This window comes from Centruroides sculpturatus, unplaced genomic scaffold, assembly GCF_000671375.1.
Source record: "Centruroides sculpturatus isolate CEXI.00-Female unplaced genomic scaffold, Cexi_2.0 scaffold44, whole genome shotgun sequence".
In the NCBI taxonomy this organism is placed as follows: domain Eukaryota; kingdom Metazoa; phylum Arthropoda; class Arachnida; order Scorpiones; family Buthidae; genus Centruroides; species Centruroides sculpturatus.
The window spans coordinates 675223-700178 of NW_019384307.1; the positions used below are offsets into that span (position 1 = coordinate 675223).

The 24956-nt window shown below is 25.6% G+C and overlaps 1 protein-coding gene across 1 annotated transcript; it reads left to right on the forward strand.

Moving 5' to 3' along the window:
- The first annotated feature begins 769 nt into the window (after nucleotides 1-769).
- LOC111619802 (echinoderm microtubule-associated protein-like CG42247) lies at nucleotides 770-24719 on the forward strand. Its single transcript, XM_023361621.1, has 19 exons — nucleotides 770-1427; nucleotides 7527-7710; nucleotides 11363-11560; nucleotides 14431-14578; nucleotides 14655-14804; nucleotides 17227-17296; nucleotides 17373-17474; nucleotides 17555-17635; nucleotides 17698-17841; nucleotides 17919-18065; nucleotides 18861-18986; nucleotides 19080-19217; nucleotides 19299-19424; nucleotides 19496-19652; nucleotides 21704-21801; nucleotides 21909-22002; nucleotides 22073-22168; nucleotides 23900-24033; nucleotides 24114-24719. Exons 1-19 carry the CDS (start codon nucleotides 801-803, stop codon nucleotides 24243-24245), a joined length of 2952 nt encoding a protein of 983 aa, XP_023217389.1. The 5' UTR covers nucleotides 770-800; the 3' UTR covers nucleotides 24246-24719.
- The last annotated feature ends 237 nt before the right edge of the window (nucleotides 24720-24956 follow it).

The window sequence follows — 24956 nt, forward strand, 5'->3', positions numbered from 1 at the left end:
ATATCCAAACAATTTTTTAAAATTTAATAAAGTTCTGTATTAAAAAATGTTTTATCTACTTCTCTATTATACTTAAATATTTAAAAATGTATAATCATATCAGCATATCAATTTTTATGTACAAGTTTATCTTACATGAAATTCCTATTAAAACAAATTTTATAATGTAATAAATAAACTAAAATATAGAATATTCTTAATCATCTAATACAGTTTGATGTGAATATAAAAGAAATTAACCAATAAATAATTAAAATATTATTTTTTTTATCTTAAAAAATATTCTTTAATAAATTTACTTACATTTATTAAAATATATTTTTAAAGTTTTTTTTTAAAAAAAAAATGTAGTTATTTTCTCATAGTTGAAAGAACAAACAAATCAAAAAGAATGGGGGTGACATTGCTAAGGAAACAGAATATTAAACAACTTTCTTGAAAATAACCTTAAAGGAAGGAGATATGGTGTTGATAATACGTCGGTTTATTGTTATTATTAACTATATCATATAGAAGGGGGGACGGAAGATTACCGGCTTCGAACCCCAATAGTTACTATGACTACGATAGTAACAACAACGCAGAAAGCACGATACCAGCATATGCATGCTATCCAGCTGCGTTTAAAGATGTGTGTGTGTGATTAGTAGTGAAAACAAAACAGGAAAATAAGTCTTTTGTTTATCTTTGCATTTCGTTTGGCCCTCATCATGCCAACGATGAATCGCTACGAACCTCTTCCACAATTTACAGATAAGCGGAATAAATCTACGAGAGAAACAAACAATTATATTGACACAATGTACAGTGAAGCCAAACCTAAAGTCAAGACTGCCAGAAATAAAGCATACATGTTGACTTTTTACAGAAACGGTGATCTATTCACACCGGGTATCAAAGTGTCACTGCAACCAGGTAAGCATTTCGCAAATATGGATAATTTATACGATTATTTAACGCAAAAAACCAAGCTACCACGAGGAGTTCGTTACATCTTCACGTTAAGTGGTAAGAGATTGACATCGTTGGATGACTTCGAAGATAGGGAATCGTACGTGGTTTCGGACACCAAGCAATTCCAAGCAATGGCTTACGGAGCTTCTGAAAGAGCAAGAACTACTCACGCTTCTCGTAGACCATTAGCAGCACCTCTACGTGAAGAAGATATGAAATTGTTCCGTCCAGTGTCACCCAGTATAGTCAAACGTACAAAAACTTATAGAAATGCGGGTTCTAGATCGCATTCTCTTCCCAATTCCAATGAAGGAAAAGTGATAACGGTGGTTAATGGACAAGACCAAAATGTCTACAGTCGCGTTTTATTAAATCTGCGTGCCATGCAGACTTTCGAAGAGATTATGAAGGATTTAGGTCAAGCTGTGAAAGTGAAAGATGCCAGCAAGATGTACAGTCAGAAAGGACAAGAAGTAGGTTTAATTTTATAATATCTTATTTATAATTTTTATTATGTTATAAATATATAAATTCGATCATTATAGAAAAAATTTCTATCAAAAAATCATTCCATAAAAGATTTGAACTAATTAAAATAAACAAATATGTAAGTAAATCTTATATCACATATACGATATAAGATTAATGCATTTAATATTTCTAATTAAATGAAATATTTCAACATATGATTTACTCCAGATTACAAGTTTAAACGATTATTATAAACTCACTGAACAAATAATATACTGGTATAATTACCTAAACACGCTAAAAAAAATCCAGCAACGAGTTGAATAACTTTCCCGGTGAAAAAGTTAAAATTGAGTGTGGAGCCTTCTATTATGAGATTTTATTTTAAGAAAATTTTTATATTATTAATTATTATAAAATGGCAAAAAGCTTAATTTTGAGGGTAGAGATGAGTTTTATAGAAAAAAATTGTAAATGCTAACTAATAACGAGTAAAATCATTAAGTCCGATCCCGTTCGAGATATGAAATATGATCCATTCTATCTCCTCATCCCCTTGACCTTTAACCACTAAAATTTAACAGCCTCAAGGGCCTTAATATACAAACCTCCCTGCACAATTTCAGCAATTTTCGGCAAAAGGCACTGAAGTTATTAAGCTTCAAAGTGGGTGAATAAAATCGTACCCCCACACACTAACTTAACATTCATACATTAATGGAAAAATCCAATTTATTTATTTGTTTGTTTATTGCATTTCTTGACGTTTAAAGATCTCCCGAGTTTAAAAATGTAAAAATCTTGTAGGGTCATTTTTTGACCGATCGCCATACTTACCTTCTGTTAAATATAACAACCGGGAAAGTAATACAAAATTAAATAATTTAATACGATTTTTTCCTTTACAATTTAGTGTTAAAGAGAACAATGTCGGAAATAAAAACTTTATAGCAATTGAAATATTTATTATGTCTGTTAAATAAAATATTGTCAAAGACAATAGCGAATTCAATGATGAAGTACAGAGACACGTGTCCTCCTTGTAGTTTTGTCAATCTGAATATTTAAATAATACGTGTTTTATGAATTTATATTGTATGTAGTTGTGTCTCTTCGTAAAAGTGCTTCAATATTAAGTATAAATCGCAGATATGATGCAGATAAATAGTTAATTAAGCTACTTAACTCTTAATATGTCTGTCCTTATTTACAAGTTTAGAATAACATCAATCATTCATCAAATGTTTGTGATTTCTCTTGGACATTTCTTGTGTTTTAAAAAAATCATATAATAATTGTATTATTAAAATTGTATTATCTTTCCTTCCATTCAGTTAATAATCACATTTTAAACTGTATGAATATTGACAATAATTAAACATTTTTTCTTAATACATAAAAAATGCAAAGAAATTAATAATTTACCACAATATTTTTGAGATTCTCACAAATTTGAGGGTGGACTAAATGAAGCCGTAATAGAACGTAACATTGATCATACATCCTTCATAACAAAGATGGCCATTAATTTTGAAGGTGCTATCCTTTAAATTTACTTTTATTTTATTTATTTTCAATAAGGATTTTAGTCTTTTACTATTTATTTTACCATTTAAAATACCAAAATTAAATTTTAGAATCTACCACTTGAAGTAAAAACTGTGTTCTGGAAAAGGAAATTGTTTTATGCACCATGAAATGAATTTCAGCTTGAATTTTATTTTTTCTAAGAAAATATGGTCATTGTATTTATGTACTGTACATAAAATAAATTTTGGCTTTACTCTTTTTCTCTCTTTTACAAATTTGTTGGAAAAAATATTTAAAAATACATTCAAATTTTCTGATTGGTATGCATTTTTGGACTTACATATTAGACCAAATATGTACTGACAATTCCATAGGATCAACTCAGTATTATAAATATGAAACATCAAAAAGACAGTTATTTTATTCCTATTGAATTTGAATCATTCTGTCATGATTTGCATGCTTTGAGAATTTTCCATGATAAATTTATTATTCCTATTTTAAGATGTCATTAGCTATGCAAATGGAATATTAAAATAAAAATGATAAAATTTCGTGAACAAGCCATTGAAAATGTATTATTTGCAAAAAATCAAAAGTTCTTATCATTATTTTTTAATAAAAGTAATAATAATATAGGGGAAAGTGGGACGAGACAAGGTAGCTAAGAACTTTTATTACTTTTTTTATAATTAAATCTTTAAACATGGGGAAAACTTCGTATGTCATTGAATGTGAACTTCAACTACTATTAACAAAAATTCAAATTATTAACTTTTCTCTTCTTTCTTGCAATGTTTATGAAATACTGTATTATCAAATATCCCATCTTGCTTCATCGGTGGGGTAAAACATCGTGTATTTGGAGGCGAATGGTTCAAATCAGATTTATATTTCATAATTATAAAGATTAAACAACATCAAATTAGCAATGAAACAATATTTAGGATTTATTACAGAAATGTTTATAGTACAGAAATCTACTTTTCTTGAAGGCATAAGGCGCAAATATGGTGAACCTGATCATCCTCACCTTATCTAACTCATGAACAATGAGTTGGTGAATAAGATGAGTATGATGAGGTTCAGTGACAAATTACGCTGCATATCCTACTTTCCGTTGAATCGGGACACAAATATCCACAGTAAAGGCATTCAGTGTCTTAATTCGAAGAGCTCTCTTTAGGTGTTTTAACTGATGCATTGCTGCTGTTATACTTTCTGTTTTGTTCTTTTGCTAAACGGCTACATTTCTTCTTTTCCTTGCTTTAAGTTTGTCTTCTCTTAAATCTTTCTTTTTCTTTCTTCTTTAAGATGGAGTACCAAACGAAAGACACGATGAAGTAACCCCGTTTTACCCACACAACACTTCACCATCTTACACCAAGATGCCATTATGAAGTCTTTCTTAAACTCCTTGATAAGAAAAAGTATTAATAAAAGTTTTTATACAGTCACGTAAAGATAAAAGAATTCTCTATTGATAGAAGGAATCAAAAATCTTTACGTTACTAACATGAGGATTATTTTTAAAAACGAAACAAATTACATCAACATAGCTGTCAAACACATTGTTTCCTCCATTGGCAATGAGCACTGAACAACAATAGTAACTTTATCTCCACCTATTTCTTCTGTTTACATTTAATTGCAATATTTACTGCTAAGTTACAGCCCTTATTAAGTACAATACAGACTATACCCCAACTTGCCTCATTACTCCTTCACATTCTTGAAATCATGTAAAGCTATATAAATCTTAGTAATATTAGACGAAAATATTGAAATGAAATTTCATATTAAAATTAGCAAGATACTTTTCTCTTGAAAAATAAGAGTTTTTGCTTTATAGAAATTAGCCTTTGATCAAAAAATTTTAAAATGTCTTCCAGTGATCTCGTGTTTAGCAATTTACATACTAATGCAGTAATTATTTTATCAGTTTACAAACAATCTTAAATATATTTTCTGGCATACCATTATACTGTTCATACGTATTTTCACTTGTATTAATAATTATAATTAGCCTATTACAAGATAAATTTAAATGATAAGATTTCGTGAGCTGGAAAATTAATTTATACATTTTAAATATACTTTAATATAAACATATCTTTCAATATGATTCATTTCTTATAAAAGTCAATACAAATCCTAATTAATTTTAAAATATAAAATATTATTTCACTACACAATAAGCACAAAGCTATAAATCTAAATAAATTTTGTTTTAATGCATAATTAAATAATTTAAAAGTGATTTTTCTTATTACAAAATACACAAATTGCATGAAGTTAGTAATTTATCTTCATTATTATTTAAATAATTTTATAAACTCAGTTGCAAATATTAGAATTTATAAAGACATTCCTAACTTTAAAATTTCTTACATTTTATAAATCCTACGAGAGAAAATAAGTGAATTGTATAAATTAAGTATAATTACTATTTACTACATTATTTTAATTTATTATTTATTTTGTTATAGTATTAAATATTCATTTTGTTCAGATGTTATAAAATGTTACATTAAATATTAAAATAGATATTATTACACTTTTGATCCATTTTATTTCAAACAGAAATAAAAATATACTTCTTTCATCCAATTAATCTCTATTCCAACTTGAAATATTAACACAAATGAATATAGTGGATTGCTTGTTTCACCTCTCTTTATCTCAGTTTTAAATTATTTATAATAAAATTTATAGGGATTAAAAAACTAGTTGATTACTATTTTATTTACTCATTTTATATTAACATAAACATCTGCTTTGAAATATTTAGAAAAATTTCAGATAGGCTATTAAAAAAATAAATATAATTTTAATATATTTAAATTTAAATTCAGAATGAATTTTGTTAAGTAAAGAATCATTAGATGATTTAATTACTTTAGTAATTTCTCATATAGCTTTTAAGTATTTTCTAATATTTTAACTAAATTTACAAGCGTAATTCTATAAAATGTTAGTAATTCTTAAAACGTATTTTCAACCAATAAGAAGAATTTTACGATAGATTTTGTTTATATTTTAAAATAATATAATAATAATAATAATAATAATGTTCTTAATATTTTATATATAGTAAAATAATAACATATTACTTTTTGAATATTTCCTCGATAATCGAATAATCGATTTTTTTTTCCAACTAGAAAAGTCAAAGTTTCGAAAACTGATTTAATGACGAAAACTTCTAATATAAATAAATAAATAAATAAATAATAAAACTCTATGAAGAATTATAATTTAAAAAAATGGATTTATAAATTATAAAAAAAATTAACAATTTATAAAAAAACAAAATATAGGAGCTTTTCTTTTATTATTGTTATTTGCGTGATATATAAATCATTTATTTCCTAGAATTTGCTGATTTACAATATTAAATTTTCTATTTATTGCGCCAAAAATGAACATAACCATGAACGTACGATATGCAAACACATTACGAACGTTTATAAATCAACAACAATCTCATAATATATCTCTGTACTATCAAAGTGTTGCTAAAACCTTTAAAAAAAGAAATCTAATTTCATTCTCTACGCTATCGACAATCTATAATATTTTGATTTGTTAGCCAGACCTTTCAAAATCTTCCATATTGTCCATTCATAAATTGCTATTTTATCATCGTAAATGTCAAATTGACCGAAAGTGCCAATTTATAACCGAAATTGGAACCTTGCACGACATTCAAGCAAGGAAATAAAGCTGTAACGCTCACGCCACGGAATATTTTAAGTGTCCTTTTGAACTGTAGGTTAATTAACTTTTGCTTATAGATTATATATATATATATATATATATATATATACGTACAAGCTAAATTTAAATTATTGTAACGCCTTTATAATTTAATACTGGCGTGTAGTATCTATTGATCGGCATTATATTACACTGGGTTACCATTAATCTAGGTAAAAACCATTTAAAACCCAGGTTGATAATAATACAGATTATCATTAGAAGATGTTTAATTAATTAATCGATAATTAGTACTTAAAAATAGTAATAAAATTTTGGTTTTTTTTTGTATATAAAAATGTAAATAAGTTGTAACAAGCTAATCCAAATATCATTAAATGAGAATATCGATTTGCACATTATCAATCGATAATAATATATTTCCGATATCGATCGATTCATTCTTCACCAAAAAATCGTCTATAATTTCGAAAATAACTCGCTCCTAGAAAAGTAAATTATGTTATTTCGTACGGAAGTTTAAAAAGTTTTATTGTTCTTTTTTTGTCTAAATTACAGATCTAAAAATATATTTTTATTCTAAATGTTTAATGATTACAATAGCATTACATTATGTTATAAATATTCTAACATTTTATGGGTATTCCACACTTGTAAATTAATATTTTATGTTGATTTAACGTTATGCAACGTAAGAACAAATTCTAGAACTTATACAAGAAAATATAACTTATTTAATTTGTTTTATACAATAACAGTTTATAAACTATCTTTAAGTACACATTACAGATTCAACTAAGTAGTTAATTTAATATAATGATTAAATTTATATTAAATGTAAATATTTTCAGATTCGAAGTTTTTCCCAATTGAGGGAAGAACTAAAAACTACAGAAAAATTCTATCTCGATAGGGAAGAAAGAACTGATATTTCTGAGCAAACACTTAGGGAATCTTCGCCCATCAGAAATGGAAAATTAAAAAACAGTAACCATCCGACCAATTCCTTTAGCGGGAGTGTACCCAATCTTTCAAGTAAGAATTTTTTAACATTTTAAATTATATTTGTATATCGAAAATACATTAGAGTAAGAAGTAGGCTATAGTCTACGTACCGGTAATACCAATTTTATGAGTATAATATGCTGAACCAGAAGAAAATAATATCTAAATTAATGTATTTGATAAAATAAGATTAAAATATAACACACGCTTAATATTTAGAAATAACAGAAGTTTAAAAACAGAAATTATATCAGGACTTATAATGAGAGGTAAATCTGATATATCCTATACCAGCGATCTCCAACCTTTCTGACTTCACTCACCACTAGACACAATTTCTAATCCAACGGACCACTGTCATGAATTTTTTTTAAACGATAGAATAATGATCATAAAAGTTCCATTTTACTTTATTAATATGAAACACACTCGCTTCATTATAACAAATTAGTGTGAAGATTGTTGCTGATTGTTTGAAATAAGTTTATGGATTCTTGGCTCTTTTCCACGATGGACGACAATCGCACTCATTTTATTTATTGTAATTATTATTTATCGATAACAGACATTTCGTATTTTGTTTTAGATTCGAATAAACTCCCCCCCTCCAATGAGTGAGAAAAAGCCACAAAACATTTTGCATTTCTTTCGTAATTCTTCGCGTAACCTTGAGTTGATCAATGTCCAAATTCCTCTACAGACCACCGGTTGGCAATCGCTATACTATGCCTTATGTGCCAATTATGTAAGAATTAATCGAACGACCATTTCGAAAAGATTTTAATAAAAATAACTTAAGTCTCAAAATATCAAAATATTTATCAAAAGTAAAAATTACAACACGGAGAACCATTAGATCATAGTAAATCTGAAAGTTTATTGAGTGGAAAACAACAGGATAAAAACTAAAATATGTTGTGGATCAATTTAAAACATTAAATACAGTTTTAAATTTTCTGTTTGATTAAGTTCAACTTATTAATTTTAACATATAATTTCAATATTCAAGAATTATCGAACAATCTGAAAATTTTTTAGAAATTGCCAAGCATTCAAAGAATACGATTTAAAAACAAAAAAATATATTTGAAAATATGTCTACATTTTAAAATAAATAAGCAATTGAAAAGAGTTAATATTAAAAAAATAATAATAAACTTCTTTTTCTGGTTTATATAGGCCTATATATAATTCTTAATTATCACATTTAAGTGTTCGATACTTTTTGTGCAATTTATTTTTATATCTTATGGATTTCTGAGAAGAAAATAGAAACATTTTCCGCCATTTCTCGAAAATAAATCAATATTTATGATTTTCTTAATCAGTGAATAATTATTCGGATGTTTAGCGAATTGGAAAAATTATATGAAATAAATCACAGGATAAAAAGTAAGAAAAATTGTTCCGAAAAATAAAACGATAATAATCATTCTTATAAAGAATTGTAGACCTATAGATTGCCACTATCGTCCGTCCATCTGTCCGTCCGTCTGTCCTTCCTTAACCGGCATCGTTACGACGTCGCGATAAGTAATTGCTCGTATTTAGACCTATATTTAGTTATAAAAAATCAAGGCAAACCCAATTCTCATATATTCTATATTAAAATCAAAATAAATTTATTATAATTTTAAAATAAACTACAATATATTTAATAAGTTTCCTTTAATTATTCTTTTCGGAAACTACGTAAAATTGTAATAAGTAATTTTCATTTTTACTTAAATTTTCGACTGCAGCAATAAATAATAATAATAATAATTAAAGTAAAAAGAATTTAATGATTTTCGAAAATATTCGTCCTTAAATTTTCTATTAATGCAGTACATATGTAAATAAATAGTCACAAAATTCTGGCGTGCAATTTAAATATTCAAAATCATAAATCAAAAACATTAAAATTCGATAAATGTTTCTTGGTATTGAACTTTGAAAATGACTTTAAAATTTTAAATATATACAGTATTATAGTTTTAAAAAAGTAGTATAAACCGACCAGTTTCTGCCATACAATTTTATTAAAATCGAGGTTTCTACTCTAAACAATATTGTTTAATAGACTACAAATTTATTAAATAACTTGTTTTCCATGTATTTACTTATATTAAAAAATTTTTTTTTTACATAAGTTAAAGATTATTTATACCAAAAATAGAATTGAAAACAATTGAATACATTAGTTTTATATTCGCTACTGTATTAACTCGTTACAACGAGTTGTCGAGGAAAATATTATATTAAATTTTAAAAATTCTGTTTTAAAACGTGATGTTAATGATAAAAATAAATGAATGGAAAACATTGCTTTTAAAATTTATCATACCTTTAATCTAGAAATTAATTTTCTTCGCTTCGTGCTTTTAACATTTTGATAAACCGTTTTCAATTTCTATAATAAGAGAAGATAAAATTAATAAGATTTAAAATATTTATCATTCAAGCTTGAATTTAATAGCGAAATTTCAATTAATATTTTCTAGAGAAGAGAAATGATATCAATATGGAATTATGACATACGTTTCCATTTATAAATCATAAAGATCGTATCGAATATCATCCCGAATATATATTTTAATCGGGCCGACAAAGTATAAAAAATTTCAATTCAGAAACTGGGAATAAATTAAAATTTTTATAAATGATTTTATTTATTTAATTTTATACAAATCTGTATTCATGTAAGCTAATTGTTTATGTGTATTCTGTGTTGTACTTATTAAACAAATAAATAAATTTATTTAAATTTCAGTCGATTAATTTGCGTGTAATTATAGTAATAATTTTGAATTTATAAATTTATTTTAATATTTTAATTTAATTCAAATAAAACTGAAGTAATGAAATAATTATTATAATCGTTTAAATTGCAAAATAGATTTTAATAATATAAAAACTATTAATGATTTTATTTTACATAAATGTAATATTTTGAAGAGATGATTATTATTATAATTTTTGTAATAGAGGCTAATTAAGTGAAGCTAATTAAAAGACATTCGTTCTATATTTAGAATTTAAATTATTATTAAATTTTAACATTGCTTTATAACTTTTGTATATATATATATATATATACACACACACACATATAGGTGTGTGTATATAGGTGTGTGTTTGTATAGAGTAGTGTAGTAGCACCTATGTATATGTGTGTGTATAGTATAGTGTAGTATAGTGTATGTAGTGTATAGTCTTATTTTTGATCTGTTATATATGAACTTACACATACACATGTGTGAGTTTATGTATAATAGATCGAAGATAAGATATTTCAAAAATCGAAACAGATAATGCAGAACAGTTAGAAATTTCCGTTGACTCGAGGCTCTGTTCGTTCGGAACACCGCACTTATACACCAATTTGACGTCACTACTTCACAATACTAACGAATAAATGACGTCAAACTAGCATAAGAGTAGAAAGTAAAGAAAGCTCTCAATGTAACGAAGACACCTTTACTTTCTTACATTAAATCAGATAAAAGAATTTAACTTAATTAATATTTATTAATTAAGAATTAAATTATGATATTTGTTTTTACAGGCTATCTAATATCTATTGATAGTATAACAATGGTTGTTGTGTTATTATTATTAACAGTTATTATGTATTTAATCGTGTTGTAAAAAAACAAACGTGTAATAACTAATTTGAAGATGGAAATTTCAAGATGTTAAGTCTGCAAATCGTCGTCATTTTACTCCATTAAAATCATTGATATTCAAAATAATTGTTATAAGATACAGCTTAATTTTAAGACCTCGTTGATGACATTAAATTATTGGAATTTCTCTAAATTACGAAATCAAATGATGTTTAATGATAGGAAGATAGATATTAACGCTATTAACCGAGATCCATTTCCTGTTTATCGAGGTCAGATTCCTATTATTAGATGAATAATATTAGGTCAAATCTATTCAATGCAAATATTTTAAACAATCTAACTTCAATCCTTTAAGGTCTTTCGATAAAGATTCAAAAGCGATTAGCATTTATCATTATAAACAGTACATTAAATGCGAACATAAACTGTAAAGGCCTATCCCATCCATTCAACTCAATGTTGCCGGTTTTCCGGGATTGTCCCGCATTTTTCCCCACTGCCATCCAGAGATAGGGATTCTAAACTGTTCCTACAATGAAAGAGTCCCAGTATCTTTCGGGAAGAACTCATTTTGTCTCGGGTTTTATCCCTAAATACCTGGCAACTCTAATTCAACTTATCATAACTTGTCACATGTAATACAAAAATTTACAAGACAGGCAATTATAATTACAGCTTAGTAATAATCTTAGTCCTATTTTCTCATCATTACTTTGTTCTCAGCCTATATTATCTTACCAAAAATAAATTACAAATCAATACTACAATTTCAACAAACAACTAGGTCTAATTCGACTCGAGACTTCGTAACTAAGCAACGGAAATACGTAAATATCCCTCTTAAATAACTTAGAAAAATTCAGTATCGTAATTAATTAATTTCTCTAATTTTTCCCCGAACATCTTCATTTTTCCGTTGACTTAACTATTCATAATATATATATTTTATGTCATAAAATCAGATTAAACAGCATTATTGTAACATTAATTTAATACAGATTTTAATAAATTCTTAATCACAAATATTTTGATTAGGAGAAACGTTAATTAATCTTTAAAGATTGATGAGAAAGTAAAATCATTAAAGAATTTAATCACTCTCAATCATGTTAATGATATCTAAAATACCAGAAAAATCAATTAACAAGTATAGATTAAGCAAAAGTATTTTTGTTTTTTTGTTTATAAAATTAATTATCTTTCTAAAATGTTGCATTTCAGATAATTAAAAACATTATGGCTAAATCTAAATACAGTATACTACAAATTTAAATGTTTATAGTATTAAAGTGAATGTAAAGAAGAATAATTACTCCTTCCAGAATTTAATTTTTCTTTAAATTTGATAAGCAAGTAATTAATTATTCCAGGATTTTATATTCATAGTTCTAATACATGTAGAAATCCTAGAATATAATTGTTCTCATGCAATATTTCTACAATTAAATCTAATCCTGAAATAAATATAATTCTAAGATCTAATATAGGATTTAATCTAGCCCCAGATTTGAACTTGAAATTTTACAAGTCCAGCATTGGATTTAACCTTGTATTTCATTAATAATGTGATTTATTAATTGGATTTGATTAATAATTAAATATCCAAGATTAAATTCAGAATTGGACTTAATCAAATAGTTAATTAAATCTAACTATTCAGGATTTTATATTATAATTCTTATGCATATAAAATCCTAGAATAATCAATTTTGCAGAGAAACTAAATTTCTTAACAAAAGAAAAAATAAAAATCTTGTAATTTATTATTATTATTATTATTATTATTACTTCTAAATTTCTTTCTTAAAAAAATAAATATTTTGCTAAAACTAAATTTGAATAAACACAAAGAATAAATTCTTAAATTAAATTTAAAATGTGTATTTAAAATTTAAATCACCAAGCAATGAAAAGATGAAAAAACAAATTACTTTTTTAGTTGAAAATCAAAAATTTATGTGAGAATAAATTAATTTATCCTGTAATATAAATTTTTTAGCATAGAAATGTCTTTTAATATGTTTAATTTAACAAAGAATATGTCTACAGAATTTAATTTTCTATTCAAATTTTCTTTTATATGAAATTTGAATAGAAAATATAGAATTTAAGATTCCATATTTTATTAATTCTAATCTTTCATAGCAAATGTTTAATAGATACTTTTAAGAAACAATTTAGGTTCTATAATTTATGATTATTGTTATTCTCAGCCTATTTCCTTGATCTTTCTAATGATAAATAATGCGTATTTGCATGTTTACTGCATTTTATAATTTGTAAGAATTGTTATTTATAAATAAAGTAGATAAATAACTTCTGTCTAATTCGAATTATATTTTAAACACATATTTAGGAATTTTTATACGGTGGATTAAAAGATTCTATACATTTATACTTTAGATAAACAGAAAAAGAAATGGTATCGCCTTCTATTATTAGAATAAAATTAAAATTTCATAGATGAATGCAATTCCAGCGATCTTAGAACCTTTCGTTTAGATTAAAATAACTTTAAAAATGTGAAAGTCGTCTTCTTCTTCCCTTAGTTGCCTGTGTTCTACCAGTTCTTCGATCAATATCCAACTTGCAACGTAAAATAAAATGAATTTTTAAAATGTTTTATTACTCATTTAATTTTCTAAATAAGTTCATTTCTGCTTAATATTAGAATTATTAAGCAAATTTTAATATTTAAATCAAATATTAACATAATTTTCCTCTAATAAAAGTTAACTCAACTGTTTATGTTTCTTACAAATGTGTATACTGTATTATAAATTTAATTGTTTTTCTTTTAATTTTGAGTTATAATCAATTTTATTAATTGATAAAGTATAATAGAATTGACTGTTTTTTTTTATAGAGCAAATTATATAAAAAAATATCAGTCCTTCGAATTATAGATTATTTTTGTTCGAAAAACCAAATACGTTTTTAAATATATTTAATTTAATGAATATTAAGTCTCTTTTATTTATCAAAATATTTCATTTTTTATTCTAATAAGATTTTAATTCTATAACTGATAATTCATTCCTGTAATTCTATTTTAGCATCATAAATATAAACTTTTTTTCTTATTGATAAAGGGATTAAACGAATAAAAAAATAAATAAATATTATATATTTATTACAGATTCTGATAGCACAACAATTCAAGAAACCAGGAAATCATCCAGAGATCCTCATAGAATCAAAGCAGGACCAAACAAAACTGAAACCTCTCATTCCTTGGAACAGAAAAATAGCAATCGACCAAATAAACGATTAGAACTGGAATGGGTGTATCCTTTAAACAAGAAAAACTCATAAAAAACCTTTTCATTTATTTGATAAAATTTCTCTTTAACTCTTTTCAAGTCACGGATATAATTGTCGTCATTTAGGTAAAAGTATTTATTTACTACTAACGGGTGAGCTTTTATATACTGTAGCAGCTGTTGCTGTTTTATATCATCGGGGCCGCCACAAACAACGCCATTATCTTGGACACACAGAGGATATAGAATGGTAAATTTAACAGTAATATAATATTTATAAAAAATAATTTTGATAATACCTGAATTTAGTAATAATATATGAATCTAAGAATAAGTTTAAAGACCATTTATCACTTTAACAAAACGTAATATTTAGATACACATCCCAGATTTATCAGCTATTGTCACAGAATTTTCACAGTTCTCTACAGTTCTAAACATTTGGGAATTTTATAATCTAAATAATTAAAACAATTATTAATAACACAAAAGAATATTGAGCTAATAACATATAAATGCCCCAATAATTCTGGGCCACTTTATAATAGAAGGTGTATAGCGCTACTGTATATTAAAGGTCAGGATAGTATACATTGTTACGTCAATTTGACGTAATTTTACACCTCCCATTGAAAAAAATATAAGAATGACACTGTATAAACATTAAATAATATGAGATATAACGTTTATTTCAAATTATTTATCCTATTTTCTAAAACTTTATTTAAAGTACGGCGTGATAAAAAGTTAAAAAAGGAAAAATAGTGTATTTTTTTTATATAAATATATTTAAAAAGAGCGCATTAATCTTATGTTTATATCATTTTTAATGCATTATTCTATAAGCAACTGTTAATTACATCTGCGCAAAATTGATTTAATTTAAAATCGATAAAAGTAAATGGATAATTATTTCTCAGAAAATCGAATTTGTCGTAACGTTTAATTCTGTGTATATTGAGAATATCATTAATGAGTTTGGTTATTTTTTTAAAGTAATTTGTCTAAAACTAATATAGAACATAAAACTGCGAAATTTAGTTTTTATTCCTGAAGAAAATTAATTACTTTAATTATTTAAATTTCTTTTTTGTGATCTGATTGTGACAAGTTTAATAATTTAAAAAATGTATACAGTAACCTCCCTAAGACAACCCGCTCCGAATAGATTTTGGTCTTTTGTAGAGGATTAGATAAACCATATTTTAAGAATGAGATCGTTTGCCTATTTATACGTGTACCTTTATTTCCGTTTTAAGCATATATAATCGTTAATTGATCGTCTACATGACAGTACCCTTTACTTTCAATGAGTTACAATACAATAGAGAATTCCCAAGCTGATAAATTGAAAACGATCTCTATCTGAGGACTCCTTTGATTTACTGATCGAGTTAGATGATTAATTTCAAAGAAAATGCAAATATTTAATTTTGTTCATGAAAACTTTGATCTTTTGTAGAAACAGTCTCATTACAGAGATGATTGAGACAAGAGGTTTTATTCTATACATATATAATTTGTTTTACCTGTTTTTCGGTATTAAAAAATAAATAAATAAACAAAACATGATCGTTCCAACAGAAATAATCCAATTATTTAATCAACTATCAAAAAAAAATTCCAGAAAAAATTATATAATTTTATTTTATTAAATTAAAATATTGATAATTGTCAAAACACTTCCACTTTATTCAGATTTTATACTTATACGTCTGCTTAAAATGTTATACGAATATCTTTTCTTCCTATTAAGTTAGAATATTCTATGAAAAGTTATATAAAAGATTATTTTCCCTTAGATCCACTTATAGTAGGCTACACGATAGCTCTATGAAAGTTTGAAATTACACAACTATACATGTAAATATTACACACACATATACACATGTAAATATTAACTATATTCTTTTATGGAGGTAGACACCCCTTGCCTTTTGGCATTACTAATGTTTACGTTAATAAACAAATATATAAATATTTTATTATTTAAAAATATTTTAATAAAAAAATAAATTACTGTATATATATTTTTGCTTTATTTTCTTCATTTGTCATAAAATACAAATTAAATTTAAGTTCAAAAACCTTAGAGTTTCAGTTCAAATCTACAAGAAAGGTAAAAAAAATTGAAGATGTAAGAGATTTTTATCGGTCAAAACAGATAAATTTATCGTAAAAGCTTGTTGAAGTTCTTTCCTCCTGAATTTTATTCTTAAATTTACGAATTTCTTTTATGTCTTGTCATGTCTCTTGTAATTTTTTATCTATTTATTTACAGTATATAAATTTCTCCTCTCTATTCTATCTTTTTATTATTTTAAATATTTTTAAATTTAAATTTTTATAGAATTTTAATATTAAACATTATAAAATATATTATCCAATGAATAAAAAACAGGAAGAAAACACGAATTAGCTCTAAATATATATAATTTCTTTTTGAAATTTAAGTGAATAGATCTAGTATAAAAGTCATCTTCATTATCCAGTTTAGAAATGAGTGACATACAAGTTACTATGTAACAGTTTAATTAGCTCATCACCAGGGAACTTCTTTTAGTTTAAATTAGTTAGTAAATAGAGAAAAGAACTTAATTTGAATAATGTAATTAGTTAATTGTCTTTCTATCATTTCCTAAAATTAATTTTTTTTTTGTTTTGTCTTTTAGTATGGCAGTTCATCCTTTGGGCGACATGATTGCCACTGCTCAGGGACCCGGAATGGCTGAAAAATCTCAAGTAAATGAATATATTTATATAATTTTGTAAAGTTTTAAGATATATTTTTAACAACCAATTATATATCGCGTTACAGGCACATATACGTATTTGGAGGGTTGATAATTTAGTCACGTTATCTGTAGTTGGACTAAACAGGTTTGATGCTGGAATTATAACTACGGCATTTTCACCCGAGGTTTGAGTTTATAAGTTTTAATTATTGGTTAATACAAAAATAAATGATTTTATATTAATCTTTTAATTTTTAATATTTAGGGAAACGTTCTATTAGCCATTGAAGATCACATATTATCGTTGTGGGAATGGTCTCAAGATACTGAAATCGGAAGGGCATCTGTATGTATGTATAATTTCTTTAATCATTTTTAAAATATATTTAAATTGTCTCTTTATATTAGGTCGATCAAACTGATATTCATGGCTCTACATTCTTAACAATCGACAAAGAAATAGCAATTACTTATGGAAAACGGCATTTAACGTTATGGAGAAGAGCGAAGGATGACGTTTTAGAAAGGCAAGATCTGATTACTCTGGTGTCGGTAAGAAACAATATTATGAAAATCTAGTCTAGACGAAACACGAGACAAATCTAATACTCTTGTGTTCTCTTCCTAAGGGATTTTCGTCAAAAATTATTATGTCACTCGAAGTTTTGCCTAATGGTACATTCTTAACTGGAGATTCTGATGGGTATTTGGCATTGTGGATGCAAGACGAAAGCACAGAAACTTATTTTATTAGTAAAGAGATTAGAGCTCATGCCGTAAGCTTCTTATATATTTATTTATTTTTTATAAATACTCTTCAGATTTTTAATATTCTACAGAAACTATTTACACCAAATTTAAACATAACTTTAGTAATAATAAATTTGCTTTATAATAGAAAATTTATTATTGAAATTTACTTTAAAGACTAAGTAAAATTGTCTCTATTGATAGAAGTCTAATTAAATTAATTTATTAATTTAATATGGAAATATTTATTTACTTTTTAGAAGTAAATAAATATTTCCATATTAAATTGCGTTACTCGAAAATTTTAAAATATTAAAAATGAATGAAAAATCTTATAGAATTCAATTAAAATCAGTATTGTTTTAAGAAATACGACTACAGATAACATGTTTATTCAAAAATTGTATCAAAATATATTTAAAAATCTTTCTCTTTTGGGATATCTTTACTCAAATATTGATTATTTTAAAAATATCAATCCATATTCCAATATTTTTAAAACTATCACAAACAATAAAAATATTTATTATATTTTTAACAAATATAATTAAACTTATAGACCAGAAAGATTACATTTAACGAAACTATTTTTAATTCACGAACTTCTTAGCCTGTTACTATTAGGATTTAAATAAATTTATAACATATTTATAGCACGTGTTATGTTCAGAATGCTCTTATCACTCTAATATATGAACAATTCATTATAATTGCACATATACCACTGTATACGAGCAATTGTAATGAATATAATGCAATATATTTTTATAGTTCCATTAATCAATTCTTATTATTTTCACGCTTTCGTTCATATCTTTCAGAATAATGTAAATACAATTTTACTTCTACCTGGCGAACTGTTAGTAACTGGAAGTAGCGCACGAAAAGAAGGAGAGATAAGTATCTGGAATCTTAATGATAAATTATCAAAATATATGACTGCTAGAGTAAGTTTTAAAATTGCATTAAAATAATAAAAATACTAAATAATACATTATTAAATTTTTATTTAAATTCCTCTATAATTTATTTGTTTCCAGCTTCCTCCAGAAACTGGTGAAGTAAAGTCATTATGTCCATCAGCTCTAGAAACTTATCAAGGGACATTTTATTTGGGAACATCTCAAAATATTATCCTGGAGGGTTCTTTACAGGGAACATTTACAACTATTATTCACGTAAATATTACTAATTCGAAGCGAAATATTACTTTCCAATGAAAACTGTATGAGAATTTTCATTATAAATCTCTAATGTAGGGTCATCAAGAAGAAATACGTGCCTTAGCTGTAGATCCTTACGACACGGAATACGTAACAGCAGGCATAGACAATATCATTTGCAAATGGGATAAAGATAGTTTATTATGGAAGGTGCTAAATGTCGTAAGTATATATTTAACAAAATCAAATGTATATAGTTATTAAAGTTGTAATAATTGCAATAATTTTATTAGTCAAACTGCTTTTCCCTTGCCATACATCCAGAGAGTACTGTTGTCGCAGTCGGAGAAGCCACGGGGAACGTAGTCGTTTTAAATTTAGAAAATGGTGATCAAATAACTAGGTTTTCTGTCTCCAAAAGTTCTTTAAATACGATGGCATTTTCTCCAGGTGAGGTCTTTTTTCATGTATTAATGTTTATATTTTAAGAACTGAAAACGTTATTCTTGCTTCAAGTGTATAAAGTTTTCTTGACTTTATTACGTGTTACATAAAATATTAATGAAAATAATGTATTTTTGGTTAATATATGACCCAAATACTCTATAAACTATTTAAAACTTTCAATAACATATTTTAACAGATAAAACTGATCTTTTTTTTAATTTTTAAGCCCATTTAGTTTGCTTATTTGAATTTTTCTTTGATTTTCTTTGCGATGAATATTATAATTAAATTATAAATAAAATTCTTAATAATATAAAAAATATAGCTAGAAATTCTGTTTCACAATAAACTAATGGCTTTTCTCTTTTTTCATTTGTTTTTTTTTTCGGTTTCGTAGATAATAGTTAATAAATTTTAGAAGTAGCAACAAAAATGACAGAAATGGCAGTCAAAATAATGGTAGAAATATATTTTATATTGTGAAAAAATCAGATATAAATATTATTTATAGTTTTAAGTTAACAAAAATTATTTTTTTACGTTCGATAAACAATATATATATTTATCTTTAATATTTATATAGCTTTTCCTCCAGATTACCCGTAGTCACGGTAAACTTATTCGAATAGAAAGTTCAAGTTAAGAAATGGTTAAACACATTTATCATATAAAAAAACATAAACAAATGAATGATACATTTATCCTACACCATTTATTTCATTACAAATGTTACAGTAATTATTCCTTTTAGTTTCATAGAAATTTTTTAATGGAAAACTATGAAACTAAATTCTCATCCCTTTTAGTTTTATAGAATTCCTTTCCATCCTAGAATCTTCAAATGATTTTTTATAAGTTATTGGCTCGTAATTCTTAAAATAAAAATTAAAATTATCATAATGATTTACTGTCATATATTATGGTTGAAACTAAAACATTTTAATACCACAAATTTAGAGAATTAAAAAAAATTCTCCAAATTACATTTTACAAACCTGAAAAAAATGAAGTGATATCTATTGCTAAATATCACATTCTATGTAATGAAATACACCCGTTTTTAATAAAATTTATCTATAATAAACAACGTAAAATATTAAAATTGTATAATTGATAAAGATTCGTTGATGTCTTAACTTCCTTATTATTTAATTTGATAGAAAACAATGAATATGCCTATTAAACTGACTCAAACTAGTATTTTATCAAATTAACTAAGACTGTTCATTGTCTTCTTTAATTATTTTGTACAATGTCGACTTTTATAACTGAATATATAATAACAAAATTGTTGTTGAATTTTAAATTTGACAATTAGCCCCAAGATAAGCTATTTGAATATAGTATGTTGAATCATACAAGGTTTGTTCCATGATTCGAGATTTTTAGGAATTGCATCAGTCAACATCTTGTGGAATTTATTGGATTTTCAAAACAATCCTATTTCATAAACAGTGCACTCAGCAGAGAGATACAATAAACTTACTTCACCACCAATCGTATTTCTTTTGTAATTATTCTTTATATTAATAGAAACAATATTTAAAAGAGTATTAAGTTATTAAATTAATTCATTATTAATAATACAAACTTGTTTTTACTCATAAATTTTATAACAATTCATCTGAAATAATCTAAAATCTTATATTCATCAGTGGAGCGTGATAGCTTCATGGGGGCCCAGACAAATTTGAATTAGGGGCCTCGTGTGTAGATAGTGTTGATGTTCAGACATATTTCTTCGAGGGAATTTTTTGAGGAAAATATTTTTTTACAAAAGATTGGTTTGGGGCCTGCTGTTGGCGGAGGCCCCATGCAATTGCCCTTTTTGTTCATAGGATAAACTAAAATTATAAAAATTTTTAATAATTCAGAATAGATTATGATATTACTATTTTCATATTTTATATGCTAATTGTAACATTGATATAATAAATTTTAAAATGTACACTTCCAAAATAGAACCAAATCTGAAATCTTGAATGAAATCTTGCATGGATGTGATTAAAATTTTCAAATAATAATTAAATTAAAAAGTATTTTTATATTTTTAGACGGATCACTTTTAGCAATTGGAGCTGAAGATGGCAATATTTACTTATACTTAGCACAAAACGATGGATGCAAATATTCAAAAGGAGGTATAATGAAGGTAAAATAATGTTTTGGTTTTCTTTAAAAGACTTTAAAATATTTTTAAAAACTTTAAATTTTTGAATAAGAATGTATAATATAAATTCCTCGAATTTTCTTATGCAGGGATTACATCCAATATTAATTTTAGATTGGGCAAGGAATGGACAATATATACAAACTGTTGTAAGCAATGATGAATATCACGAATTAGTCATATGTATGTATCAGAATAGTAAATTGAAATTAATTATAAGATTTTATTTTAAAAATAATTTGAAATTTTTTAGGGAATGTGAAGACTATGAATGCTTTGAGTGACATGTCCGAAGCGGAACATATAGAATGGGAAGAAATAACTTGTACCTTAGGACATAGTGTGTTTGGTAGTATTCAATTATTTATGCTACGAATATTGAATAATGATATTTTAAAATTTAAATACAACCAATATTAAATATAAGAAATTCTTGGAGAATTTTTCTTTAGTGACATTTTAAAATAAAAATTATTTACATTGACTTTTATGAATTTTTATAGCGAAATATCTTTGTTTTTTCACTTAAACACTGACTTTGGTCAGTGTTTAACGTGAATACCAAATGACTTTAAAATCAATAACTCAGTTAAGTAAAAATTCATATGAAGTGTCATTCTCTAAGTTCTTTAGTGAGATTTCATATACAATTATCTAACTATAGTATTTATCATCGGTTTTTAGGGTCTGACGATACCTTTCGATCCACAGAGATTTTCTCCTGTCAAACATCATTCTTCTTTCAATCCCTATCCGTTATTGCTCTGTTTACATCCTCTTCTCGGTCATTCCTCTTCCTCCCTTATTCTTTACCTCCATGTCGATTTCTGGAAATCTTTCATTATATTTCCCTTACCACATCAATTCTTTTTTCTGTATAGCTTCAACTATAATTTCATTTTACTTATAATTATACAAAACAATATGAGTAGTTTCAGTAAATTATAGTAATTAAATGGAAAAATGACTTATAATTTCTATTCATAAACAGTATTTAATACGTTAAATATTATTATATGTTGTATAGGGGAGATCGGGGCAACTTCGGCAGGCGGGGCAAGTTTGTCAAGCGCTTTTTTTTAAAAACAAATTAAAAGGAGACTTTGGTTATAGGTTAGGCAGTTGAGTTTTATTGGTGGCTTGTTGAGTGTAGTGTTTTTATTGTTCTCCAACAAGCGTAGTTGAATTATCAAGCAAATTTTCATTTTCGTTCAATTCCATATAATATTTTTTTTCCATTTATATTGAATTGGCAGGTTTTGTTATAATTCCATGATAACGAAAGTTACTTTTCCTGTTAGAAGGATGTAACTTCAACTTATTCACGTGGCCAGATCGTGGCTTGGCATTCTGTTCTCAGGGTTGTACTTAATGTTTCGAAATCATGACTAGCGGGGTAAGATCGGCAACATAAAGCCACATTAGAAGCAAAGGATAAAAATCAAACAGATGATAAATGAAAACATGTTTGCATTTGTTATTCATGTATATATGTCTTTGAACTTGCATTTCGTTGTAATAATATTAAATGGGTGTTGGATTTGTATTTCTTTGTTTTAATAGTGAATTCCAACTTATACATTGTTAATAACATAATTTTATATACGTGCCTATCTTGCCCCATTACTGTTGCCCCTATACCAGGGGCAACTTTAATAAAAATAATTAAAATAATTACAACTTTACAAAAAGAGAGAAGTTGCCGATCTTGCCCCTATACCCGGGGCAACTTCGTCAATTTCTCTCTTCTTGTAAAGTTGTAATTATTTTAATTATTTTTATTTCCAAACTGATTTTAACCAGTTCTATAGTAAGGTAACATTCCAATAGACAATATGCAAAGCTTTTTTTTTTCAGTTTACTGCAGTATTTATTACACAAAATTTAAGTAAAGCTTAACATGCCGATCTTGCCCTGATCTCCCCTACTAGAAATTATAATATTTTCCCTTTTACTATTATTATGTGGCATTAAAAAGTATCTGCTTATGAGGAAAGAATAATGAAATTATTTTAAGCATAATATTATGCTGAAAGATATTTAACTTTTATTATTTATTACTTTTATATATAATTCATAGGCATATGGACAAATCAGTACTTTAAAAATGTCATCAATGTAAGTTGTCATCGATCAAATTCAAAAGATTTGCTGGCCGTTGGAGATAGAATGGGATTTGTTCGCCTTTTTAAATATCCCTGTACAGATTCTAAGGTAAATAAGATTTTAACATATATTCTTATAATAATACGTAGATTTTTAAACCAAAAATTATACTTTTGATTTTGATCCAGGCTGCCTGTTACGAACAAAATCATGGAAGTTTTGAAATCACTTCGGTTCGTTTTCTAGCAGAAGATAAATATTTAGTTTCAACCGGTTCAGACGGAGTTCTACTTTGGAGATTAGAACCTACTTATCAATAGTTAATATTGTTAAATTTAATACATTGTTTATTTTTAATCATAATCATAAAAAATCATTTGAGAATTTTTGTATAGTTAAATAGCAAAATTTACCGTAATTTTCGGAATAACTCGCATCCCTTAGATTGTAAAAGAATTGTTTATAAGTTAGTTGTAAATTCTCTATTGTAACTTACTTATACGTATAAGAGGAATTAAATAACATTCTGAAACAATTCTACACGACAAAAGCAATAATAATTTCGCATTTTTCTTTTTTTGGATAAAAAACATTTTTTCTCCAATATTGAGATGGACTTAGATGTATATTCTAATACACAGTATTTTCAGAATATGTACATAAATAATTCAATAAGTTATATGCGATTTTATGAATAAATAATATAGTAAAAAGTCGTTCCAATATACTCGAGAAAACAAGTAATTTGTAAGAAATAAACAGGAAAAATAAGAAACATTAGATCTCCTGACATGTAATTTATCAGAATATTAAATTATATCCGGATCTAGCTGTAAATACTTATCTTTAATTTATTTTTCATAACAATTTTAAAATTAATTTAATATATAAAACTACATTGACAATGCTACAAATGGTTTAAAATTTATTGTTATAAACTAATTTCTTAATAAGATTCTTTACTCTATATTTTCTTATTAGGTTTAAATTCTTAATATTTTTTTATAATAATAATAACAGTAATGTATAAA

What these genes read in the sequence shown, in the direction of transcription:
- LOC111619802 (XM_023361621.1), top strand. Translation starts at nt 801, where the DNA reads ATGTACAGTGAAGCCAAACCTAAAGTCAAGACTGCCAGAAATAAAGCA. An exon ending in CTACGGCATTTTCACCCGAG is followed by an intron (nt 17,475 to 17,554) that starts GTTTGAGTTTAT and finishes TTTAATATTTAG; the next exon opens with GGAAACGTTCTATTAGCCAT. An exon ending in ATATCACGAATTAGTCATAT is followed by an intron (nt 22,003 to 22,072) that starts GTATGTATCAGA and finishes GAAATTTTTTAG; the next exon opens with GGAATGTGAAGACTATGAAT.